At 36.9% G+C, this 26,936-nt stretch overlaps 2 protein-coding genes across 2 annotated transcripts; both read left to right on the plus strand.

Moving 5' to 3' along the window:
• The first annotated feature begins 765 nt into the window (after window positions 1–765).
• Window positions 766–3,831, plus strand: LOC130748550 (cation/H(+) antiporter 1-like). Its single transcript, XM_057601774.1, has 3 exons — window positions 766–1,048; window positions 1,147–2,133; window positions 2,455–3,831. The coding sequence occupies exons 1-3, from the start codon at window positions 896–898 to the stop codon at window positions 3,661–3,663; spliced, it is 2,349 nt and encodes a 782-aa protein (XP_057457757.1). The 5' UTR covers window positions 766–895; the 3' UTR covers window positions 3,664–3,831.
• Window positions 3,832–23,086: 19,255 nt separating this feature from the next.
• Window positions 23,087–26,100, plus strand: LOC130748259 (uncharacterized). The gene is made up of 5 exons (XM_057601445.1): window positions 23,087–23,494; window positions 23,583–23,724; window positions 23,831–24,057; window positions 25,071–25,328; window positions 25,647–26,100. The coding sequence occupies exons 1-5, from the start codon at window positions 23,273–23,275 to the stop codon at window positions 25,950–25,952; spliced, it is 1,155 nt and encodes a 384-aa protein (XP_057457428.1). The 5' UTR covers window positions 23,087–23,272; the 3' UTR covers window positions 25,953–26,100.
• Window positions 26,101–26,936: the final 836 nt, after the last annotated feature.

The raw sequence follows: 26,936 nt of genomic DNA on the forward strand, positions 1-26,936 counted from the left end.
AAAATAAATTAAATTATTTCAAGTGGTAATTATTTTTAAATTATTATTATATTGATATTAATGTTTAAATAAAGTAATGTAAAATATGTCTTTCAAAAAAAAGTATGTTAAATTAAATATAAAAAGTAAAAAAAATAACTTCTTGCAATCGACTAGTTTTTTAGCTATTCAGTCATCTTATAGTCTTTCAAAAAAAATGTTAAATATAAAAAAGTAAAAAAAAATAACTTCTTGCAATCAACTACTCCTTCCGTTCCAAAACTATTGTAGTTTTAACATTTTTATTTTGTTCCAAAACTATTGTTATTTTACATTTTCAAAGCACTTTATCTCATTCTCTTCCATCCATGCTCTCATTTAATATTGTATCTCCCAAGTACCACCTCTTATTTCCACCAATCACAATTCTCACAAATTAGTTAACCAATGATTTTCATTCTCTCTCTTTCATATAACTCATATTAAATAAGGGTGTTTCAGTCAAATTATAACATCAATTAATGAACTCTTAAACTTAATGAAAAAATTAAAACTACAATAGTTTTAGAACGGAGGGAGGAGTTTTTTTAGACATGTTAAACATAGCGTGCTTGAGTTTGTCTGATCAACATAATGTAACTTTTTGTTTTGTACAACATAATTAACTAATTAATGTATTGTAAAGATGCTATTTTGACTTATGTAAATTATTTTTACTATTTAGCTAAAGTAAAGGAGGAAGAAGTGAAAGGGACCATGTGTCATGTTACGAGTCTTCTTCCACCAACAATTGAGGATCTGAAACACACGCTTCATCATTCCAACATGCAAAAGAATTGTTAGAACATAGAAGGTGTTTTCAACTGCTTCTCCAACATTTGATTTCTGCAATTTTTTCACAAACAAGGGAAGCACAATGGACGCCACTCACACAATGTTTTGTGACAATGATCTGGTTAACCCTCTAAGCTCCATGGGCATGCAAGTTTCCTGCATTCTTGTTGTCTCACACGTCTTCAACGTGGTGCTTAGAACAGTTGGTCAACCTGGACCCATTGCACAAATTCTGGTAATCAATCAATCAATTAATCACCTTAATTTTGTTAATTAAGTACATTTTTTGTATTGAATTATATTTTAATTAATTCTTGGTGCATTGTTTAACAGGCAGGGTTGGTACTAGGTCCAATGTCTCATATAGAGTATATACAAGCAACATTTTTTCCTGCAAGTTCCATAAATTACTATGAAGTTGTGAGCTTTTTCTGTAGAATACATTTCATGTTCTTATTTGGGTTAGAGATGAACATTCACTACACAATGCGCAATCTACGCTTGGTTAGCTTGGTAGCCTGTGGTGGTGCCCTAATGGGTGGTGTTTTTGGTCTATCTGTGTCCTTTTATTTGTATCAAGAGTTAGACACAGATGCCCCAATATATTATTTTTGTATGATTATTATGCTAGTGGTTTCATACACAAGCTCTCCCATGGTGATTCGTTTGGCAGCGGAATTGAGGTTTGCTGCATCGGGTATTGGGCGAATCGCGGTGTCCTCTGCACTGATTACAGAAATCGGTTGCTTGGTGTTCTTCAATGTGATGGTTAATTGGAAAAGAGAAAACCACATTTCAGCTGGTTTTGGTTGCATTATCATTACAGCCCTGGTGATTTTGATAAACAGGTACTTAGCTGTTTGGTTAAACACACGGAATCGGAACCAGAAGTACCTTAAGGCACCTGAGCTGTTACTCATCCTGTTTCTGCTTCTGGCGAGCTCAATGATTATTGAGATTTGGGGTTACAATAGTATCATTAGTTGCTTCATCATTGGCTTGATGTTTCCTAAGGAAGGCAAAACGGCTAGAACATTGGTGCATAAGCTTGGTTATTCTATTTATAACTTTGTGCTTCCAGTGTACTTTGGCTACTTGGGTTTGCAATGTGACCTCATATATGTCTTCCGGAGCTTGAACCGGATGGCGAACACGGCCATATTGATCTTGTTGAGCATTGGCAGCAAGCTTGGAGGCACTCTTGTGGTTTGCCGTTCCCTTCGGATTCCCACAAGTGAAGGAATTTTTCTTGGCTTCATATTGAACACTAGAGGTTATGCTGATCTGCTATTCATTGGTGCAGCAGCAAAGCAAATCATTGTGAGTATATTTCCTATAAATTGATTGGGTTAGGCTGTGTTTGGAAGAGCGTATTTGAGCTTATCTTATGACTTGTGCAAGTGCTTGGGCGAGCTTATGAAAATTGCTTATGACCTACGTATTATCTGTTTTGAGCTTATTTTCATAAGCTGTTCATATTAACTAATGAATAAGTGTTTATACCTACTACCTATAAGATATTTTGAACTCAAATTAGCTTATGGATAAGCTCTTCATAAAATTGTTTACCCAAATATACCCTTAATATGAAGTAGAATATAAAGTATATGATAATTAAGTGGCTCTTGTGTTGATTTGCAGACGTTTGATTCAGAGGCTTACAATGTGTTGTTAGTATCAATAGTTTTGAACACGATAATATCAGGAATAATTGTGGCTTTTCTAGCAAGGGGGGAAGAGAAAATGTTTGCAAACAACCACACTGCAATTGAGCCTCAGCAAATGGAGGATGAGCTTCGAATTCTTGCCTGTGTATATGATCCGCGTCAAGTATCTGCTATACTCGCGACAGTGCTAGCAATGCACGGCACGAGAGCATCACCATCCACCACTTATTTGATGCACCTAATAGAGCTTGTGAAGAAGATCAAGTCTAACTTATTATACCATGAAAAAGAAAACGCTGACATTAGCGACGATGATGACTATGGTGGCAATGATGTTGTGGAAATCAATAATGCTTTAGATGCCTTCACTGCAGACACAGCGATTTTGGTCCACCAAAGAAGGGCAGTGTCTCCTTTCCCAAGTTTGTATGAAGATGTTTGCAATGAAGCAGAGGATCTTCAAGTGTCCATCATTCTACTTCCCTTCCACAAGCATCAGCGAATCGATGGAAAATTGGAAAGTGGGAAGGAAGGTATAAGGATTACCAATCAGAAGGTTCTTAGACATGCTCCTTGTTCTGTTGGTGTCATTGTAGAAAGAGGACTTGCAAAGGTCCCTGGTTTCTCACAGTTAGTTGCATCTGAAGCCATACAAAATATTGCAACACTTTTCTTCGGAGGCCCGGATGATCGTGAAGCTATCGCTTGGAGCCTACGCATTTCCAAAAGCCCTCGAGTTAACTTAACGATCATCAGATTTCTGCTGTCTTCTTCTTCATCATCACAGAACGAACCAATTGAAAGTGGACAATCTGAGGACAAAGAAATTCTAATGTCCTTGTCTGGGGAAGAGACAGTGAATGAGATTGACAACACCTTTATGGTTGATTTCTATAATAGGTATGTAACCTCAGGCCAAATTGGATATGTGGAGAAGTTTGTGAAGGATGGAGCAGAAACAGTGGACTCTTTGAAAGAGATAGGGGACATGTACTCTTTGTTTATAGTAGGAAAGGGTGGTAGAGGAAATAGTTCATTAACAATAGGTATGAGTGATTGGGAGGAGTGTCCAGAACTTGGAACAGTTGGTGATGTCTTGGCTTCTTCAGACTTTGATATTCATGGCTCAGTTTTGGTCATTCAACAGCATAGAGATGCCAAGAAAGGCCTAATGCACGATTAGCTATTATAAGTACAATTTAGACTTGTTCATGTATCTACATTATGAAAATAGGTGTACAAAGGGAACAATTTTTTGTTTTTCAACAATGTATTGAAGAGAAAAAAAAATGCTATACATTTTTTATAACTTTGCATGTTAATCTCAGTTATTTTTAGTTTGAGATCTGTAAGGGAGTGATGGAAAATATGATTGTATTAATAAGAATTGTTGTTAAAATGATGGGATCCTTACAAAGTTTAAACTTTGCTATCAATCTTATTTGCCCTTCCCTGACTTCAGATGGGTTTGCAACTTTGCATCAGTGAAAGCTCTTGCAACTACTAACCTGAGGCTACTTGTTGTGATGCAGAATCCTCTCAGCCAAATAATCAGCTAAGTAGTAATAAATTTTTCTTAAAAGTTTAAATAGTTAAACAAAATAATATTTGGGGTTTGGCTGCTGGAGGCGCATTTTGTTGGTTTCCTTGGTACTTTGTATTTGCTTTGAGAAGCTTTTTCTCAAGCTGGTCTTATATTAATAATATCTACTTTCATTTAAAAAAAAAAAACATGAGTACAGTAATTAAGCCAACCGAAAACTAGTAAAACAAATCAGCCCTATAACAGGAACCGGCCCAAAAATCTCTAAACAATCCTGCACATCCAAAAACCCTAACGTCTACAGGGCAAGAATAGATCTCCATTTGAAAAACAAGGACCCAACTCATCCGAGCAAACTAAAAACCCCACAGCAAAAAATAGTCAAACATTTTGGCAGAACATGGTTTCTGGAATCTCAATAAAAAATAGTCAACTGTATAACATGTATATGCTGCAATCCAATTAGACCTGTGAATACAATTGTACCCACCCATTTTTGTACAGGTCGGATTTGGTCGGGTATACCAGGCCCGTATAAAACCATATCTGCATACAAAACAAGGAGATATATATATATATATATGGAGAACTTTTAAGATATAAAAATAAGAGGAAGAAGAAAACCAACACAAGGTGTCCAACAAAATTCATGATTTTAACAAAATCTCAAGGTCTCTTATGAGTCCCACCAAAATGGCAAATTAAAGCAACAAAGTTCCAAACATAAAAGTATGAATCATGATCACACAAAATGTTTTGATCATAGCAAGAACCTGAAAGGGAAAATTGCACAGGAAATTTTAGAAATTTCCGCAACATCATGAAGTCTCAGAAGAATCATGCAACTCATTGTCATGACAAAATTTAAATGGCCATTGGTGCCATTACAGGACAACCAATTCAACTGGTGGAGGCACATATGGTTTCAAACCATCAACAAAATATTTAGTAGCATCATGAGAAAGTTGTCTAATCTTGGCCTTCACAGCAGGTGACTTATACGCATGGCGTGGATGCAGGGAATCCACAATAATCTTGTTTAGATTAGGAGCACTCTTAAATATCTTGGTTAGCAGCTCAAGTTGACTTGGGTCTTTTTTATATCCTGACACTTCCAGCTCTTTCAGGTTTGGGAACTCACATTGCAGATTGGCTTTCCATTGTAGCTCTGGCTCCCATGCCATAAGATATGACCTATAGAACTGCCAAATCAAATAAAATATGATGAAAACCATTGTGATCAAAGTTGAAGACATAAGGAAATTATAAATTTATAATGAGTTGTTGACACTAGTTTTCCGTCTCCATCTTAATGAATGTGAATAGAATTGAGAAAAATGAGTGATGTGACAGAAAATGCAGAAATAGACAGAAAGAAAAATGTGTGGAAATAAGATAAGAGAGAAAATAAGGTGTCAAAAGTCATAATCCAGAAATTAGATGGTGCAATAGAAATAGAAGTAAAAAAAAGATTGTTTTTACCTTGATCTTAAGCACACATATGGAAGGAAATGCACCTAGTAAAGAAACAGAACGATCAAGTTCTCCTCCATATACATGAGGAATTTGCAGCTCTAAATGCCTCACATTATTGAACTCAGGCAGATCAAGAAGAATTCCCTAGAGTTTGGATCATGACATGAAAAATAATGAATAAAACAAGATGACATATAAAAAAATATCAATCCAAAAAGTGATGTAGTTAACTACTTACCGTATTCCATAGTTGTAGTTCCAATTTCAGCACTTCTAACTGGGATATCATTCCAAAAAGATCCACATTGTTCAAGTGGGTAAGCAGGTAACTACCATACATCCCTCCAAAGGAAGCTTTCCTTAGCCTTGGAATATTTTTATATCTTACATCTGTTCCATAACTCCCAGAGTATATGAATGTGATGAGATTTTCAGCAGAGATACTAACGATTAGAATGTTACAATTAACCAACTCCAAATGTTTCAGTCTTAGAGCTTTGCCATAAACATGCAAGTTCACAATGAGTAGTTTTGAGGATTTGATAAACAATGTTTCAAGAGAAGGACAATGTTTTAACAAATACTCAACAACCTCACCACTAACATCCACAGAAGCCAAACGCAGGACACACAATGATTTCATTTCAATATTGTTCATTGTAAACTCCCGATGCAACACACAAAAATATTGAAGTTTGCGAATGGCCTCACTGATTAGGAAAAATTCTTTATTGTAGTTAAATGAAAAATCCAAATCAAGAATTTGAACATTCTTCTTAGCTGCAAACTTGAACCATTCAACTAGCTTATCAGGGCAACCCATCTCAAGGCAAATTCTCAATCCATGCAACTGCAAGCATGGACTTTCTACTGATTTCATCTCATGCTCCAAAGTTCTCACGAAGTTCTCCCACTTAGAGAGAAAAATGTTGCATTTTCTCAGAGATACAACAATTTTTTTTCTGCTCAACTCAAAGGTGTCAAGTGAACTATCAATGTTCAAGATCCTAAAATATTTGGTCCATTGATACCTCCATTTGTTTGACAGGATGCTAGTCATAGCAGCTTCTTTGATTGACACACGAGATAAAATGTTCCCAAGGATTTCATCAGGCAGGTCTCTTATGATGTCTTTCTTCTCCTCTATCTCAAGTGGTTGTGTTTCAATGTCCTCCCCAGCTTCATTTTCTCCCTAACATAACTCATTAAAATAAACATAATTAAGGAAACGAAAACAAAATTCTATGTTTTATGTATAGGGAAAAATATCTAGATTTACATCACAAGATTAATCTAAATTATATTCTTCACTCTAGAGAATAATTTAGTTCTTCCTAGGGTCATGCATCAAATACGGCTTCAAAAGAATATTTGATATTGTTTCCAACCGTTAAACAAATCGAATAATTCAAATAATCAACCTTTTTAAAGGAGTCCCTGATTATGAACAAAATCTATTCCAGAAATTTGAATTTGAATTGCATTAACTCAATGTTTAGAATAAAAAAATGCGCATGGAGATAAAATACTTTGCAATTCGGAGTATAAGAAACCAATCATATACATGTTTTTTTTTTCGCATGTAATAAAAAACCAGAGAAGAATCCAACAAAAAGAAACGGAAAACCCTCAATCATATAACGTGTACTTTATATTATTAATCATGCATGTTAAATTAACATCTTGAATGACTAACCTATCAAATCTAACCTAACTAATATTAATTGTGTACTGTGTGGATCTTACACATCAATATTGTTCATCGTAAACATGGCATTTAAAAACACAAATAAACTTGCCAATGTAATTCGAGATAAGACTACCGCAGGTGGCTTTTTTTTTTCTGATAATTTGGAGGGCAAAAGCCCATACCGCAGGTGACTTTACTTAAGATCTCTTTAGTATGTTATATAGTATAAGATCTAATAGAATGTATATGATAATATTAGGATCGATAGTATTAGATCTAATAAATATTTAATAATATACAACGTTTTGTCATAGTATATCTAATTATTATTTCGTTTAAATTAATATAAATCTACCTATGTATAGTGAAATATTAAATAATGATAGACATTATAAAAATGAGGATGGTGTTAGTGGGTGGTAAAGATGTCGGTGGCAGCCGAGGTAATTGCGGCAATGGCGGTGATGGAGCGTGATTGTGGCTGCAGAGGTGACAGTAGTGATGCTGAGTGATGGCGGAGGTGGAAGGAGGTGGTTGTGGCGGAAGTGATGGTGGTGGGTCGTGGCGGTAGGTAGTGGTGGTGGCATATCGATGGCAGTGGTGGGTGGTAGAGACAATGTTGGTGGATAGTATTGTGGTGGTGACAATGTTGTAGGCTAGTAGTGGTGTTGGTGATGGTGGTGGTGGTGGTGGCGGCGGCGACAATGGTGGTGTTGGAAGGTGATGGTGGTGTAGTGGTTGTGGTGGTGGCAGGGGCGATGGAGGAAGTGGTTGGGGTAGTTGTGGTGATGGTGGGTCATGGCGGTATGTGGTGGTGGTGGCGATGACGATGGCAGTCGAGAGTGGTGGAGGTGGTGGTGGTGTTGTTGTTGTTGTTGTTGGAAGGTGATGGTGATGATGGTGGTGGCGGAGACAGTGGTGGTGGGTGTGGCAGCGGTGGTAGTGACAATAGTGATGGTGATAGGGGCTGTGGTGGCAGTGGTAGAGGTGATAGTGGTGGTGACAGAAGTGGAGGGTGGTGGCAGCAGTGGTAGTGGCGATAACAGTAACGACGATGATGGCAGTGGTGGAGAGAGCGGTGGTGGTGGCGGTGATGGAGGGTGGTGGTGACGGCGATGGTGGAGGGAGGTGGTGAGGGTGGTGGATTAAATATTTCATGTAGTATCACACTCTCATTATGTCTTATCCCTCATCTATATGGTGGATTAAATAATCAATCATTTTAATGTATAAGAGAAGATTGATGTGTAAGTTTATGCAATACAATGTAAACACCAAATAATGAGTAAGTCCTTAATGTATAATATAAGCTTATACTATCATGCCTAATATGACGTATCAAACAAACTCTTATGCTAAATTTAATTGAACCATTAAAATTAAGTTTGAATAGGCTGAAAATGTTCATAACTGTTCTAATCTAATAAAAATTGAAAAATAGAACTAAAAAATATGAACAAACCAAAAATGAAAAAATTGAAATTTTTTATAAGACTTTATCAGATTTTAAATTTGACTTTTAAGACCAAATCAATCAAATTCAAACCGAAAATTTTTAAATATATATAATTTTACTTAAATATATAGCAAAACCTCGGCCATTACAGCAAAAATCCTCCTAAAGATGTCTAAAAAAACCCCATAACATACTTTAAAGCATGCTATAAGGATGAATTTATAGACAAATTTATTGGAGGAGAAAATTAAAAATCGATGGAATTGGATTACATGTCTTTTTTTTATCTAATCCAATCGCGAACAACCTGCTATAAGGAAAAAATTGCCAATGAACATAGACTCCAATTTGAAATGAGTTATCCGAGATCTTGAATAAATTGATCCATCACCAAATCAACTTAGGGTTAAAAAAATAATTACAAAATAATATGATTGATCAGGAAAATAGAGTAATCTCTTACCCCCTTCCCCTAATAATCTCCTAGACACTCACACACAAAGAGATCAAGAAATAGTGGGATGAAGTAAAATTGAGTACCCATATAATGAATACAAATTCATACTTGATACTCAGAATTGATCAGGAAAATAAAGTAATCTCTTACCCCCTTCCCCTAGCTTTGTAAATCATAAAATGTATGTAATTTTACGAAATGAAAATGACAACATACAAGAATATATGGAAAAAGATACCTGGTGCTCCATGATCCGTCGACGCTCACGAGAACCCGGATCGATCAATCCTCCATTCATCTAACCGAAGGCGTGGATAACGAGGCCACGCCCGCGCTTGGTTCGGAAGATCGGCTGCAATCTAAGCACTACCACTCACTGTGTAGAGAATTGCGACCAGAGGGAAGCCTTTTCTCAAATGAATTTATCTATGTTTTGGTAAGAAATATTAGAGAAAATTCACAATTATGAGTCTTTTCTCGTTTTATAACAAAGTGAATTGTGAAGGAGAAAGTTGTGGGTTCAATAATTAATTATTACATTTTAGTATTAATTGTTTTTCATATATATAAAATATATTAAAATAATAATATTTAATTGCAATAAGATAAGGTTACTTTGTCTTTCTCTTGTAACAAAAAAAAAAATAGGCTCATTCGCAAACGGTTTTAAAATTAATGCATCACCTAATTTTATTTTTGACGGAAAAATATATTCTTTAGTTCATTTGAGGCGGACAACATATCAGAAAGAATACAAAATACGACCTTAAAAAAAACAAAATACAACGGGAAATACAAGGTGGTGATCAGGGCCGGTCCCGACATTTTGGAGGTCCTAGGTAAATAATAAAAATAGAACCCTTTTTTTGGAGAAAGTTTAATGGGAACACTACGCAAAAAAAGGCATTTTACAGCAGTTCGGACCTGCTGTAGATCCGAACAGCTGTAAAAGATAGATTATTTACAACGGTTCTTTAAGGATAACCGCTGTAAAAAAAATTGAATTTTTTTTTTGGACCCCTTCTTTTTGGAGGCCCTGTGCTGTGGGTCTGCTTGCACAGGCCCATGGCCGGCCCTGGTGGTGATAGCTAGCCAAACCAGACATCAACTGAGTTAGAGAAAGAAAACTTAGAAACCTAAAGTAGTATTTTTTTTTTTGACAAACCTAAATTAGTATCTAATGCAATGCTTATTTTATAATGTTCTTGAGATTGTAAAAAAATGTCATCGATTAACAGTTCAAGTGCTAAGTTGAGTGAGGGAGGTTCAGAGATTAATTTCTAGAGGGTGCAATTTATCTTTCCGTTGTACCAAAAAATGATTGTAAAAAAAGAGTTAATAGTCAAATTAATACATGAGTTTGTAAGCGAGTTTAATTTTAGTCATTTGAGAGAAAATGACGTTTAGTGCTGATCAAAAACCACTAGTGGGTTGTAAAAATCAATGTTATCGAGCGTCATTTTTCCTCAGAGAAACTAAAATTAAACTCGTTTATAAATTTATGGACTAATATGATCATTAAAAATAATATGTTCTTGAGAAACCGTAGCTCAACCATATTAGTATTTATTTTCATTTTGTCGGTAGGTGGTTTGGATGGAGTTTGTTTTGGTTCTTCTCTTGTACACACTACTTCTTCATGTTCATTAATGAAATTTTACCTTAAAAAATAAAAATAAAAATCTATAATATTAGTAAATTTCATGTGTGAAGAAAAACATTTTTGGGAAGGGTCCTCGTCTTTTGGCACTTAAAAACAATGTAAGAGATTACTCTCTCATTTATCAAGCGTGACACTACAAGAAAACACATAATTACCAACATGCTGAAAACATGGCAAAATCTCACCGTTACCAAAGGTGATCAGACCGTTGATGACGAACTAAACCGTCAGTAATTTAGCGGTAAATAAAAAAAAATCAGACTAACAACCTTGGGTATTGGTATGATGAAATGACAACATAATTATCAACGGCCTACACCATGGATAACTTGGCAAGCTAAAGGAAATTTGGGCACCGATTACCGGCAGTTAAGGTCGTCGATAATGTAAAAATGTATGAAATTTTCGTTGGCCAATAACTTGGCGGGTTATTGAAATAAAATCGGAAAGAAAATGTTGAAATGTTATGTTTGGTTGAGATAATAAAAATGGGATAGAAAATATAACCTTTAATTCTTCTCCGTCATTGTTTTCACAAAAGAAAAAACAATCACTTTGTTTGTTGGAAACTAAATTTCAACGAAATTCACCAATTCATGTTATTTTCGAAAACAATATATATATATATATATATAAACTAAACTAAAACAATATATATATATATATATAAAAGTTGAGAAACATCATCTATTAACTTGGGTACAATAACTATGTCGATCGAAAATTAGCAAAACAAACCAGCCCTGTAAAAAGAACCTGCCAAAAACTGCTAAACAACTTCGTACATCCAAAAACCCTAACGTATACACTACAACGATAAATCATTAAATCCTAATTTAAAAAATAAGAACCCAACCTAGTCGAACAAACTAAAAACCCTACACCAAAAATAGTCAAACATTTTCGCGGAACATGGTTTCTGGAATCTCAATAAAAAAATAGTCAATTGTATAACATGTATATGCTGCAATCCGATTAGACCTGTGAATACAATTGTACCCACCTAGTTTTGTACAGGTCGGATTTGGTCGGCTCTACCAAGCCCATATGAAACCCTATCTGCATACAAAACAAGGAGAATCGATATATATGGAGAACTTTTAAGATATAAAAATAAGAGGAAGAAGAAAACCAAGACAAGTGTCCAACAAAATTCATGACTTTAACATAATCTCAAGGTCTCTTATGAGTCCCACCAAAATGACAAATTAAAGCAACAAAGTTCCAAACATAAAAGTATGAATCATGATCACACAAAATGTTTTGATCATAGCAAGAACCTGAAAGGGAAAATTGCACAGGAAACTTTAGAAATTTCCGCAACATCATGAAGTCTCAGAAGAATCATGCAACTCATTGTCATGACAAAATTTAAATGGCCATTGGTGCCATTACAGGACAACCAATTCAACTTGTGGAGGCACATATGGTTTCAAACCATCAGCAAAATATATAGTAGCATCATGAGAAAGTTGTCTAATCTTGGCCTTCACAGCAGGTGACTTATATGCATGGCATGGATGCAGGGAATCTACAATAATCTTGTTTAGATTAGGAGCCCTCTCAAATATCTTGATCAGCAACTCAAGTTGACTTGGGTCTTTTTTATATCCTGACACTTCCAACTCTTTCAGGTTTGGGAACTCACATTGCAGATTGGCTTCCCATTGTTGTTCTGGCTCCCCTACCATAAGAGATAACCTATAGAACTGCCGAATCAAATAAAATATGATGAAAACCATTGTGACCAAAGTAAGACATAAGGAAATTATAATGAGCTGTTGACCTTAATAAATATCAAGAGAATTGAGAAAAATGAGTATTTTGATATGTGATATTACCATAAATACAGAGAGAAATAAAATAAAAAAATGTGTGAAAATAAGATGACAAAGAAAATGATGTGTGAAGGAATTATAATCCGAAAATTATAATGAGTTGTTGACTCTAGTTTTCCAGCTCCACCTTAATAAATGTGAAGAAAATTGAGAAAAATAAGTGATATCATATGTGATGTGATAGAAATACATAAAGAAATAAAAAGAAAAATGTGTGGAAATGAGATAAGAGATAAAATGAGGTGCGAATAAATCATAATCCCGAAATTAAATGGTGCAATAGAAGTAAAAAAAAAGATTATTTTTACCTTGATCTTAAGCACACATATGGAAGGAAATGCACCTAGCAAAGAAACAGGACGATCAAGTTCTCCTCCATATTCATGAGGAATTTGCAGCTCCAAATGCCTCACATTATTGAACTCAGGCTGATAAAGAAGAATTCCCTAGAGTGTGGATCATGGACATGAAAATAATGAATAAAACAAAATGACATATAAAAAAATATCAATCCAAAATGTAATGTACTTAACTACTTACCGTATCCCATGGTTTTAGTTCCAATTTCAGAACTTCTAACTGGGATATCAATCCAAAAATACTCACATTCCACAAGTTGGTATGCAGGTAACTACCATACATCCCTCCAAAGGAAGCTTTCATGAGCCTTGGAATATATTCAAATCTACAAATTCCATACCTCCCAGAGTATATGAATGTGATGAGATTTTCAGCAGAGATGCTAAGGTTTAGAATGTTACAATTAACCAACTCCAAATGTTTCAGTCTTAGAGCTTCGCCATAAACATTCAAGCGCACAAGGAGTTTTGAGGATTTGATAAACAATGTTTCAAGAGATGAACAATGTTTTAACAAATACTCAACAACCTCACCACTCACATCCACAGAAGCCAAACGCAGGACGCACAATGATTTCATTTCAATCTTTTCAATAAAATTCAATGGCAAGACATTGCGAATGGTCTCACTGAATGGGGGAAATTCTGTATCGAAGTTAACTGATGAAAAATCCAAATCAAGAATTTGAACATTCTTCTTAGCTGCAAACTTGAACCATTCAACTAGCTTATCAGGGCAACCTATCTCGAGGCAAATTCTCAATCCTTTCAAGCATGGACTTTCTACTGATGACATCACAAGCTCCAAAGTTCTCATGAAGTTCTCCCACTTAGAAATAAAAATGTTGCATTTTCTCAGAGGTAAGGCATTTTTTCTACTCAACTCAAAAGTGTCAAGTGAACTATCAAAGTCCAAGATCCCAAAAAAATTGGTCCATTGATACCTCCATTTGCTTGACAGGATGCTGGTCATACCAGCTTCTTTGATTGACAGAGGAGATAAAATGTTCCCAATGATTTCATTAGGCAGGTTGCTTATGATGTCTTTCTTCTCCTCTATCTCAAGTGGTTGTGTTTCATTGTCATCCCCGGCTTCATTTTCTCCCTAACATAACTCATTAAAATAGACATAATTAAGGAAACGAAAACAAAATTCTATGTTTTATGTATAGGGGAAAATATCTAGATTTACATCACAAGACTAATCTAAATTATATTCTTCACTCTAAAGAATAATTTAGTTCTTCCTAGGGTCATGCATCAAATACGGCTTCAAAAGAATATTTGAGATTTGTTTCCAACCGTTAAACAAATCGAATAATTCAAATAATCAACCTTTTTAAAGGAACAAAAATCTATTCCAGAAATTTAAATTGAATTGCATTAACTCAATGTTTCATTTCAAAAAAAACTCAAGGTTTAGAATAAAAAATGCGCATGGAAATAAAATACTTTGCAATACAGAGTATAAGAAATCAATCGTATACATGTACTTTATATTATTAATCATGCATGTTAAATTAACATCTTGAATGACTAACCCACATATTGCCCCTAAAACAAAACCCACATATTCGAGACAAGACCACGTGGCTTTACTTATACCTCGTTTGATGTGTTATATAGTATAAAGCTTGATAATATAAGGTCTAGTAATATTATTACATTTGATAAATATTTGATACTATACAACGTTTTATCATACATTGTATAACTTATCATTTCGTTTAAATTAATATAAACCTAGTTATGTATAGTGAAATATTAAATAATGGTAGACATTATAAAAATGAGGATGGTATTAATGGGTGGTAAATATGGTGATGACAGTCGAGATGGTTGCGGCAATGGCGGTGATGGAGTGATTGTGGCTGTAGAGGTGACAGTGGTGATGCTGAGTGATGGTGGCGGTGGAGGGAAGTGGTTTTGGTGGAAGTGGTGGTGGTGAGTCGTGGCGATAGGTAGTGGTGGTGGCATATCGATGGCAAATGTGAGTGGTGGAAGTCATGGTGGTGGAGAGTATTGTGGTGGTGGCAATGTTGTAGACCAGTGGTGGTTCGCGTGGTGTTGGTAATGATGGTGGAGACGGGCGGCAATGGTGGTGTTGGAAGGTGATGGTGATGGTGCTGGTGCAGGTGCTGGTGACAGTGACGTGGAGGGAAGTGGTTTGGACGGTGGTGGTGGTGGTGGGTCAGGGCAGTATGCGGTGGTGGCCATGACGATGGTGGTCGAGGGTGGTGGAGGTGGTGGTGTTGTTGTTGGAAGGTGATGGTGATGATGGAGGTGGCGGTGGTAGTGGTGGTGGGTGTGGCGGCGGTAGTAGTGACAATAGCGATCGTGGTAGCAGAAATGGTAGTGGTGGTGGCGGAGGTGGAGGGTAGTGGCAGCAGTGGCAGTGGCGATAACAGTAATGACGATGATGACAGTGCTGGAAGGTGGTGGTGGATAGGGCGATAGTGGTGGCAGTGGTGGAGGGTGGTGGTGGCGGCGGTGGTTAAATACTTCATGTAGCTTATATATCACACTCTTATCATGTCTTATCCATTATCTATAGGGTGGATTAAATAAACCATCATTTTAGTGTATAAGAGGGGGTTGATGTGTAAGCCTATACAATACAAAGTTAGCACCAAACAATGGGTAAGTCCTTAATGTATAATATAAGCTTATACTATCATGCCTAATATGACATACCAAACGAATTCTTATGCTAAATTTTTTTGTGCATCGAAAATTAAGTTTGAATAGGCTAAAAATGTTTATAACTGATCTAATCCAATAAAAACAGTAAAATAAAACTCAAAAAAAATTATTTATACATATAGCAAAAGCTCAACCACTACAGAAAAACCCTCTTAAAGATATCTAAAAGAACTCCATAAAATACTTTTAAAGCCAAACCAAAACCCCTATGACTCTACGACCAGGAAAGGCCCTCATTTGATTTAAAAAAAAAAACAACGACAACAACTAATCCTACTGAACTAAATACATATATAATTATATGACACATATATATTTATAAAATTATATTTGCGTAAATAGAGTTGCAAGTGATTATTTACATATATGTTTTAAAAAAAAAATTATACTACATGCTCAAAGGAAACAAGTTATACTTAATTGAATCAAAAAAATTAATCTAGTCCAAGCTTCCATGGATGGGATTAGATCATATTAGACCGGATGAATTTATAGACAAATTTATTGGAGAATAAAATTAAAAATTGATGGAATTGGATTAGATGTCTTTTTTTATCTAATCCAATCCGCGAACAACCTGCTATAGACTCCAATTTGAAATGAGTTATACGGGATCTTGAATAAATTGATCCATCACCAAATCAACTTAGGGTTAAAAAATATAATTACAAAATAATATGATTGTGTAGTTTCAACCATGTCAAACAAGCTTATTTGATGAGAAGTCAAAATCAAAGCCGATATAAAAAGGACTAGGAAAAAAATTCAAGCTATATTTTAAATCTATATCATTTCCTAGAAATGTACATACAAAGAGATCAAGAAATAGTGGGATGGAGTAAAATTGAGTACCCATATAATGAATACAAATTCATACTTGATACTCAGAATTGATCAGGAAAATAGAGTAATCTCTTACCCCCTTCCCCTAGCTTTGTAAATCATAAAATGTATGTAACTTTACGAAATGAAAATTACAACATACAAGAATATATGGAAAAAGATACCTGGTGCTCCATGACCCGCCGATGCTCACGAGAACCCGGATCGGTCAATCCTCCATTCATCTAATCGGAGGCGTGGATAACGAGGCCACGCCGACGCTTGGTTCGGAAGATCGGTCGCAATCTGAGCAGTACGAGTCACTCTTTAGAGAATTGCGGCCAGAGGGGAGGCCTTTTCTCAACTAAATTTATCTTTGTTTTGGTAAGAAATATTAGAGAAAATTCACAATTATGAGTCTTATCTCTTTTTATAACAAAGTGAATTGACAAGGAGAAAGTTGTGGTTCAATAATTAAGTATTACTTTTTAGTATTAATTGTTTTTTATATTTATAAAATATTAAAACGATAATGTTGGTTGTCGATATGATAAAATGACAACGTAATTATCAACGGCCTACGCCTTGGATAAGTTGGCAAGCTAAAGGAAATTTGGGCATCAGTTACCAACAATTAAGGTCATCGATAATGTAAAAAAAAATTAAATTATCGACAGGCGATAACTTAGCGGGTTATTGAAAATTTTGTCGTGGCTTACTGACGATTTTAACTGTTGTTAATGTATAACAATCTTGAAGGCGAAACCTATGGGCTCGTTCGATATGTTGTATGGTATAAGGTATGAAAATATAAGGCTTGATGGGATAAGGCCTGATCAAGTTTTAATACTATACAACGTTTGGTCATGCATTGTATAATTTGGTGGCGACAATGGTGGTGTGGTAGTGGTGGTATTGGAAGGTGATGATGGTGGCGGTGGTGGTGGATGGTGGTGGCGGTGGTAGTAGTTGTGGTAGCGGTGATGGTGCCAGTGGTGGAGAGTGGTGGCGACAGTGGTGGTGGAGGGTGTTGGTGGTGGCGGTAGTGGTGAATTGTGGTGGTGGTAATGGTGAAGGGTGGTGGCGGCGGTGGTGATGGTAGTAGTAGCGGCAGTGGAGATTGTGGTGGTGGTGGTGGGCTGTGGCGTTGGTGGTGGTGGAGGGTGGTGGTGGTGGTGGCAACGGCAATGGTGGTGGTGGTGGAGGGTGGTAGCGACAGTGGTGGTGGAGGGTGTTGGTGGTGGGCTGGTGGCGATGGTGGTGAAGGTTGGTGGTGACGGTAGTAGTGGCGGTAGTGACGATTTGGGTGGAGGTGGTGGGTAATGGCAACAATGGTGGTGGAGGCAACGGTGGCGGTAGGCGACAGTATCAATAATGGTGGAGTATGGTGGCGGTGGCGGCGAAGACAATGGCGGCGGCGGCGGTGGTAGTAGTGGCCAAAACGGTGACAATATCAATGATGGTGGCAATGGTGGAGCGTGGTGGTGGTGGTGGCAGCGACAAAGGTGGAGGCGGCGGCGGCGGTGGTGGTGGTGGTGGTGGTGGTGGCGGTGGATTAATTATATTCAAGTAGTTTATACACCACTTTTATGGTGGATTAAATAATCTATCATTTTGATGTATAAGAGGGGATTGATGTATAAGCCTATACAATACAATGTGAGCACCAAACAATGGACAAGTTCATAATGTATTGTATAAGCTTATACTTTCATACCTAATACGGCGTACCAAACGAGCCCTATAAAGTAGAATTTTCAAACTATAACATTCCGACTTGACGACTGGCATCACGGTATCAACACGAGTCTTTCCAACACGTTTTGTCCTCCCTCACGTGCTTCCTGGTAATACTTTCCAGAAGGTCACCATCCTAATATTGCTGCAAGGCAAGCACGCTTAACATTAGAATTTTTATAAGTTTGGCTCCCGAAAAGAATATGCATTTCTTGGATCCTAATCTTTGGAATTTTTTCCAAATGGGATGGAAATAGTTAAAATTCTCCCCAAATCAAATTAGGATATTAAGACATGGACCGTGCTCTCTACTTTATACCTTATGAGGTCTCTGCCCTAGATATCAATAAGAAAATATGCATGCAATATATATTTTTACTAAAAGTTAAGAAGCTAAGAGATAAACAATTGGCTTAAATAAGTTTGTTGTCCTATGTATGCATTTCTTGGCGTGAATGATGCTCTAGTGATCTCTCGTGACGTCGCTCTTTCTGAATGTGTCAATCTTTTGATCGCTCCATGCGTTTGTTTTGCATTGGAATCTGAGAGGCGTTTATCGATTTTTCCAATTCCAATAGCCTTCTTTCCATTCTTCACAGTTTCTCTTGTACATTTTCCTCTTCTGGCTCTTTTAAAGCCAATTTGTTTTGAGGTGGAATCATCCAAGAAAGATACTCTGGTGCGTTTTTCTCGTTGACTGATTCTTCTCCATCTTGTCATTGCTTTCGCATTTGACCATTGTGATTCAACACTTCTAATACTAGTTGGATTAATTTGATTTTATCTTTGAATTCTTTCTTAGTGGATTTCCCATGGGCGACGCCAGTTGTTCGAACCAGAGCAACTAGTATAAATCTCTCTCAGTTGAGGTTTTGCATCACGACATAACTTTGCAATGGTGATCTTGGAAGTCATAGTGAAGTTTCAGGTTCCATGGCATGGAGTGGGTATCTGCAGAAGACACTTTGACGCTCCAATTAGTGTTTGTGTGAGGGAAGTTCTCAAAAACTCAGATACAATTCCAAGTAAAAGGCTTAGAAGAAATATCATGTTCTGTAAATGAAGGACAGAACCTGTATTTATAGGTCAGATTCTTCGATGGTTGTCTCTGTAAGTGTGAGGGAAGCCCCCTTAAACAGAATGTCTGAGCGGACAAGTGGCAATGGGTCGCCTTGCCTTGCCTTGTTGATCTCAGTTGTCTAGTGGGCAAGAGACACTGCTGGGTGAGATGTTTACTCTTGAGCCATTCAGTCCTGCCTTGTGGTGGATGCTTAAGTACACGCCTTTTGATCTGCTGAGATGTCCTCAGGTCGGGTGGCTGAGAAGTCGCCTAGAATAATGACAATATTTTATACTTCATTATCTATGGATGAAGGAGAATTTGGGTTTCATGTTTGTTGGATTGGGACGATGACAATGATGGCAAGGAGCATTGTATTTGGAAACCCTTGTAGGTGAAGATGTGCAGTGGGAAACAGATCATTAGGATTTAGCTTTTTATTTTTTTGAATTTAAATTAATGACAATGTAAAAACATTTTACACTGTTACTGCATATTCTATGATAGCTCAAGTGGTAGGAGCTGAGGGAAATATGGGTTGGGTAAGGGGAGGTTCAAGAATCAATTCCTGACAGGTGCAATTTATCTTTCCGATGTACCAAAAAAAAGTGTAAACTTTATTTACAAATGCATCAAATTGATTTCCGCCTCATCAAAAATTTATTTTTATCTTAATTAAATTAAAAAGAAATGTAATACTCCGTCCTATGTGACATAATGTGATTGATTGTAGTGTAAAACCTTTTACACCGGACGGTGCAAAACTTAAATGAATTTCACTTTTATATTTATAAATATGATATACTTTTTTTTCGATACATTGAAAAAATTTAAAAATTTAAATATGATATACTGAACTTTAATATTTTTTTATTCTAACTTTAATATTTAATACATTTGTTATATATAAAAAGTAGTAATTGTTCTAATTTATTTTTTATGAAATTCAAAATTAATAATTAAAATTAAAATAATTTTAATTTTAATATATGTAAAACTGAAAGTTTTTACAATTAGTTATAAGTATAAGAGATTACTAAATACTAATTAATGCATTCGGAAAGGCTACTAAAAATATTGTTATTAGCGGAAATGTCTACATTTAACTTGTTGTTTAAAATATTTCCTAAAGTTTTGATTAATAATTAAATTTAGATAATATTAAAATATTCAATCTTAAATATGAGAAAATGAACTTTTTTAAAATAAGTAATTTTTTGACAATTCATTAGTAATTAATATCATGAATAATATAAAAAGTTATTAATAACTAATTAATATTTTTATTTTTTGAGTCAATTTTCAGTTATTATAATTTTTATGTTTTTTTCTAAAGTTGTGATCAATAATTAAAATTTAAATAATAATAATTAAATATGAATAACTTATAAAAGTCACAATTATGAATTAATATAATAAATAATTGGCTGTCATTATCATAAGGTTTCCTCTAGAATTATGGCCTTTTGGTTTGGGCCGCTTTGTAAAATATTTTTTTGTTGGCACACACCCTAATTTTTAGGGACCTAAACCAAAATATCCTAATTTTAGAGGGATGAAAAACATATTTTAAGCTTTTTATAATTATTGGTTTTTTTTAACTAATTATTGGTTGTTTTTATTTTTTATTTTACATCGGAAAGATAAATTGCATCCGCCAAAGATTGATCCCTGGATCTCCCCTACCCAACCTACACGTTCCCTAGCTCTTACCACTTGAGCTATCATTCAGGGACATTAGTTGTCTTTGTTTTTTGATACATAAAAAAAGAACAAAACAGAAAACAAAACTACACTACACCAAACATATTCTGCAACAGGATAACCTCTAACTCCGGTGGAGGCGAGTTTAGCAACAAAATTCCTTGGTTGATTACCCGGTAGCCCCTTCTAGCAAGCCTATCAGTTATGACATTACCATCACGATGAATCCAGGAAAGTTCCACTATCCATTGCCGATTTAAAAGCTAGTGAATCTCATGCAAGATCTCAGTGTGAGGATGATGAATAAGCAGGCAGGAATCACTCAAAGTATCAACCAACACCTTACAATCGGATTCACACAGGAGCTTGCGCGATCCATGGTTCCAGGCGATAGTGAGCCCATCCCGAAGAGCCATGGCCTCCGCAACAAACGCTGAACTGTGCGTCGAGTTACTCTGGGAACCCATAATCCATTTTGTTGCAGCATCACGAATTGCACCTCCCCAACCCATCTGATCAGAATCTGTCGAATAGCTCCCATCAACGTTTAATTTCAGAAAGTCTGACGGTGGAAGCCTCCAACCAACCTTCATCCATGCATGATCGCTATCCATTGAACCCGGTTTAATAAACTTGCATAATTCGTTGTCGTCAAGACACAACCGTCTCCACGCATGTTCCATCGTCCACTGCTGAGTGTCAAGGCACATATTACACCGCCATTTCCACACTCCCCATAAACCGGCTACGAATCGACGAGCATGACCACCACGCACCTGGTCGTGAATCCAAACCCACATGTTCTGTTCCCAGAAATTTGGCCAGCTAGTAACACCCATCTTGTTCCACAACTCTAGGGAATGAGGACAAATCCGGAGAGCATGGAAGCTATCTTCCAATCTCGCTGAGCACCGGGAGCAAGCCGCTGAATCAGACAAGTGACCCTTGTGTCTGTTGGCATTTACAGGTAATGCTTCGTGAAGGCAGAGCCATCCACCAAATCCTGTTGTTGGCCACGTAGCCAATCATACCCACCATGCACCGTATATGCACCCGCTTCCCTGTCATCCCAAAATCATACATCATGTGAATTTTGTTGTAGCACAGGGGAAACTTTGCTGAAACAATCAGCCACATCCATGGTAAGAATAGTATATAGCCTGTTCAAATTCCAACTGTTATTAAGAACCAAATCCCTCAACCTGAGTTGTGTGTCAACTGTCAGTAATATGAATAAATGGTAGTTTCTCTCCAATCATCCCTTGCCCCGTCCAGTTACTGTACCACACAAAAGATGCTCTGTTACCCAATCTGAACTTGAACCCTTCCTTAAGACAGTCGCGTGCTCTCAAGATCCCCCTCCAAACTGGAGACGCACTTTGACGATGGGGGGCATTCAACACCGAACACCCTTGAAAATACTTGTGATTGAAGACTTAGACCCAAAGCTTATTGGAATTATTAAGAAGTTGCCAAATCGCCTTGCCTATTAAATGTTATTTTTTTGGTCGAAAAATTAAAATTAAACTCATTTACAAAATCAGATATTAATGTATCCATTAATCCTGAACATGTTAAAACAAAAAAAGATGGCATCACCACTTTTGTTCCTGATGCCGTCCTTATCCATGTAAGAAAACAATCAAACCGAGTTCAAATTGAGTAAAAACCAATGTTTGCAGAACCGGACCGGTCGAGGCACCAGTTTAAGGTTCATTGGTTGGACCGGGGTTGAACCGTAGTCCAACCGGTGATTATAAATAATATTTATAAATTTGTTTACATGGTATTAACTAATACTCCTAACAAATATGATATTTTATAAATTTGAAAAATAAATAAATGCATTGTGATTAAGACTTTGATTAATTATATAACTGGATGTTAAAAAAAATTGATTCATATATTATGAATTAAAACAAGAAACGGAAGTTTTATACATTACGTGCAAGATCATATGATTATAAAAAGAAAATAATGCATTTGAACTAGGCCCACGAAAACTTATTTGTCCAAGCAAGTTTATATTACTTTAGTAATGATAAAACAAAAAAAAAGCCCAGCTCAAAATTAAACCCTAATACACAATTCTAGAGTGCAGCCTCAACAAGCAGCAGCTATTTTGCAAACTTTCATCTCTCTTTGTCTGCGCAGCCAGCAAGCAAGCAGCAGCTTCCATCTCTCTTGGCCGGTTCACTACCGGTTTTCATGATCTCCGGTTATTTACACGAACCGAACCGTCCTAGCCACCGGGTCCCGGTTGAACCGGTCGGACCGAAGACAAATGTCCTGTTGCAGCAGTTTCAGGTTATTCAGAATCCAGAACCTTCGTCTCTCTCAACTTCTCACTCCACCAAAAACCCCACTCACAACCCTTTCTTCTTCATCTTCATTGATCACACTGAGAGCTAGAGCAACATCACTCACCGCGAAAGCTTCGTTATCATCATCAGCGTCGACGGAAATGGTGAAAGCTATCAGAGTTCATGAACTCGGTGGCCCCCAGGTGAAGAAGACTCATCATCTTTCACTTTCTAATTTCAATCACTCACAGTTTTGTTTTGAATTGATGATGATTCATGTGTTGAATTCAGGTTCTGAAATGGGAGGATGTGGAAATCGGAGAACCCAAAGAAGGTGAAGTGCGTGTGAAGAACAAAGCAATCGGGGTCAATTTCATTGATGTTTACTTTCGGAAAGGGGTTTACAAAGCCTCATCAACACCCTTCACTCCAGGCATGTCTTGTTGTTGTTGTTGTTCTACCAATTGATTGTTTTATTCTATGTTGTTGTTGTTGGTGTTGTTTTGTTGAATTGAACTGTTTTGATGATGTGGTGGCAGGTATGGAGGCTGTTGGAGTTGTGACTGCTGTGGGTGGAGGACCCACGGGTGTGCAGGTTGGGGATCTTGTTGGTTATGCTGGTCAACCAATGGGTTCCTATGCTGAGGAGCAGATTCTTCCTGCTGCTAAAGTTGTTCGTATTCCTTCCTCAGTTGACCCAACTATTGCTGCATCGGTGATGCTCAAGGGCATGACTGCTCAATTTCTGCTTCGCCGTTGTTTCAAGGTGAGTTTTTGTTATCTGAATTAGTATGATCCTAGGTTTTAAACTGTGGTTGGTTGGTTGGTGCTATTCCCGATATAGTGAAACATTGTGCAAAAATGCGGTTGATGCGGTCACAATTGCTGCTAGTGATATAATGCATGTTTGGATACACCGTTGATAACCGTGGTGAAGCCAAAATTCAATGTGGATAGAACTTAGAAGTAACGTCCCTTAGTTTTTGCAACTGTCGACCATGATTTTGGCAGCACTGATTTTACGTCCCTTAGTTTGTGAACACAGTCATGGTCTGTGGATTTCCAAAAGACCAAAACCTTGATGTCCCGGCCGCACTGGCGGTCGTGGACCATGATTTTTAACCAGTGTCCTATCTTAAGAAGCCTTTTTTTAATGCTTTGTTAGTCTGCAGTGAGTAGTCATGAACATGGTTTTAACTTTTAAGTTGTGGTTGGCAACTGCACTTGCGGCCACTAGCGTTAAGGGTTTTTGAGATGGCACCGCAATTGTGGCCGCATCAACCCACATTTGTTGCTATTTCGTGACATAACACGATGGCAACTGCAATTTAAGACCCTGGCGTTGAAGCCTGTTATGATGAGCCGATGAAAATAGCTTTTGAAACCAGCAAGAATATGAGGTTTTAGCCATGTTTTTAGATTAGCTGTTTGTGAAAATAAGGGTACTAGTAGACTGTTTTCACCCAGACACTCTTCAGCTTATTTTATCCAAAGTTTCATTCTAGCATTAGATGGAGGCCTACAACTGGTATAGTTTTTTATCTCTAATGTGCAGTAACCAGTGTTGCCCTCCTGCATTCATTGGTGTTATTTTTCTTCATTAGAGGTGGGCATTTTCCTGCATATAACATTGGCTTTTGCCTGTCTTCTGTTTATCATAGCGGACTATAGTATCTATTAACTGATGGATTCTTGGTTTATCCTCTAACTAGTTCATTTTCTCTTAACTTTGCCCTACTTTTATATTAAATAGAGACTAACATACCTATCACTTTACAGGTTGAACGTGGTCACACAATTCTTGTCCATGCAGCTGCTGGTGGAGTTGGATCCCTATTGTGCCAGTGGGCAAATGCTCTGGGTGCAACTGTTATAGGAACTGTATCCAATGAGGAGAAGGCAGCTCAAGCCAAGGAGGATGGCTGTCATCATGTTATAATCTACAAAGAAGAGGATTTCGTTGCTCGCGTCAATGAAATTACATCAGGCAATGGAGTTGAAGTGGTCTATGATTCTGTGGGAAAAGATACCTTTGAGGTAGTTCCTATTCTATGCTTACTACACTAAATGAAATTTCAAAATCAGACTAGTTATAATACTTAATACTAATGGTTGAACTCAATTTCAAGGATTACTTTCAGATTAATACAATATAGAAGCAAACTTAGACGCTTATTTCCCTGATGATGGTCAAACTGATTTCTGCCTGATGAAAGCTTCCTTTGTTAGTGTTTTTGTTTCAAATTTGAAAATCAAACTTTGGGTTACTATTTTTCAGTGATGTGTATGCTCTTTTCAAATTTCAATTTTGTTGTGAGAAAAAGTTTGTAAGGAGGTATTCTATGATTTATCCAGGGATCCTTAGCATGCTTGAAGCAACGAGGCTACATGGTGAGTTTTGGGCAATCATCTGGTTCACCTGATCCAGTCCCATTATCCTCCCTTGCTGCAAAATCCCTGTTCCTGACAAGGCCCAGCCTAATGCAATATGTTGTCACTCGGGATGAGCTATTGGAGGCTGCAGGAGAGTTGTTTGCTGCTGTTGCATCTGGTGTCTTGAAGGTGAGGGTCAATCATACTTACCCATTGTCTGAGGCTGCAAAAGCACATGAAGACCTGGAGAATAGGAAGACCTCAGGATCTGTTGTGTTGATACCCTAAGGCTGTAAGTTATATGTAGTTATTAAACACAAGGTCCTTGTTTGATACTCTCTTGAAAGGTGTTATTCACCATAGTCGTTGTACTCAAATATAATACTTTTTCTGTTATCTTGATAATGACATTCAATAATGAAGTTCAAACAATACATATATGGTTTCGCATTTTATCTGCAAAGGTAATGCAGCCACAACGTGGAGGAGGAAAGCCCTGGTAGCCTCCTAGAAACCGTCAGCTTCTAGCAGCTGTCCGTACACATCTCGCAACCAAGAGAGGTGAACATGTGCACATTGCACTTGTGCCTTGTGGTATATTCCACCTCGTTTAGGCTATGTTTGGATTGATGGAGGGGTGAAATGGGATTGAATGGAAGGGTGTTATTATATGTTTCATCGTTTGGTTTTGTTAAATGGGGATGAAGTAAGATGGAAGGTATGAAATTCATTCCTTTCACATTCCAGTACTTACCATCAACTTTCATACTCCCGAAGCAATGTTGTCAAATAGCAGATATTGCGACGCTATAGTGCTATAGCGTAGCGCTCTAAGGGCTCACCATATCTATAATTTACCGCTATTTTCTCCTCTAAGGACGTTTGGGCTACCTTCAGCCTCACCCCTTCCGTTGTTGAACATGACCCGAAACTGCTGAAGTCGCCCTGGAAATCACCATCGTCCCTGAAGCTGTTTGGGTGGGACCCTACTAGAGCTTGTGTCTCGTCTCAAATATATTCTAATTCATCTAGCAAATATATTCTAATTCAAATGGTTTATCAAAATAACGGTCAAAACCTTAAAAATATAAGAAACTTGAGAATTAAATTATATTTTTAACAAAATACATAAGTGAAATTGTTCTCGAAAGAACCCTAAGACAAAGTATGTTGAATGAGAAATAGAACCTTAAAGTTGTATTCAAGTAAAAAGTTGAGTTACAATGAGCATATGCGAAATCCTTTATATCACAGGTAGGTCGACCACCCTAA

Source organism: Lotus japonicus, chromosome 3 (assembly GCF_012489685.1).
Source record: "Lotus japonicus ecotype B-129 chromosome 3, LjGifu_v1.2".
Classification (NCBI taxonomy): domain Eukaryota; kingdom Viridiplantae; phylum Streptophyta; class Magnoliopsida; order Fabales; family Fabaceae; genus Lotus; species Lotus japonicus.

Coding starts and splice junctions, on each gene's coding strand:
- LOC130748550 (XM_057601774.1), top strand. CDS start 896: ATGGACGCCACTCACACAATGTTTTGTGACAATGATCTGGTTAACCCT. Junction 1,049..1,146: donor GACCCATTGCACAAATTCTG/GTAATCAATCAA, acceptor ATTGTTTAACAG/GCAGGGTTGGTACTAGGTCC. Junction 2,134..2,454: donor CAGCAGCAAAGCAAATCATT/GTGAGTATATTT, acceptor GTTGATTTGCAG/ACGTTTGATTCAGAGGCTTA.
- LOC130748259 (XM_057601445.1), top strand. CDS start 23,273: ATGTCCTGTTGCAGCAGTTTCAGGTTATTCAGAATCCAGAACCTTCGT. Junction 23,725..23,830: donor ATCAACACCCTTCACTCCAG/GCATGTCTTGTT, acceptor ATGTGGTGGCAG/GTATGGAGGCTGTTGGAGTT. Junction 24,058..25,070: donor TGCTTCGCCGTTGTTTCAAG/GTGAGTTTTTGT, acceptor ATCACTTTACAG/GTTGAACGTGGTCACACAAT.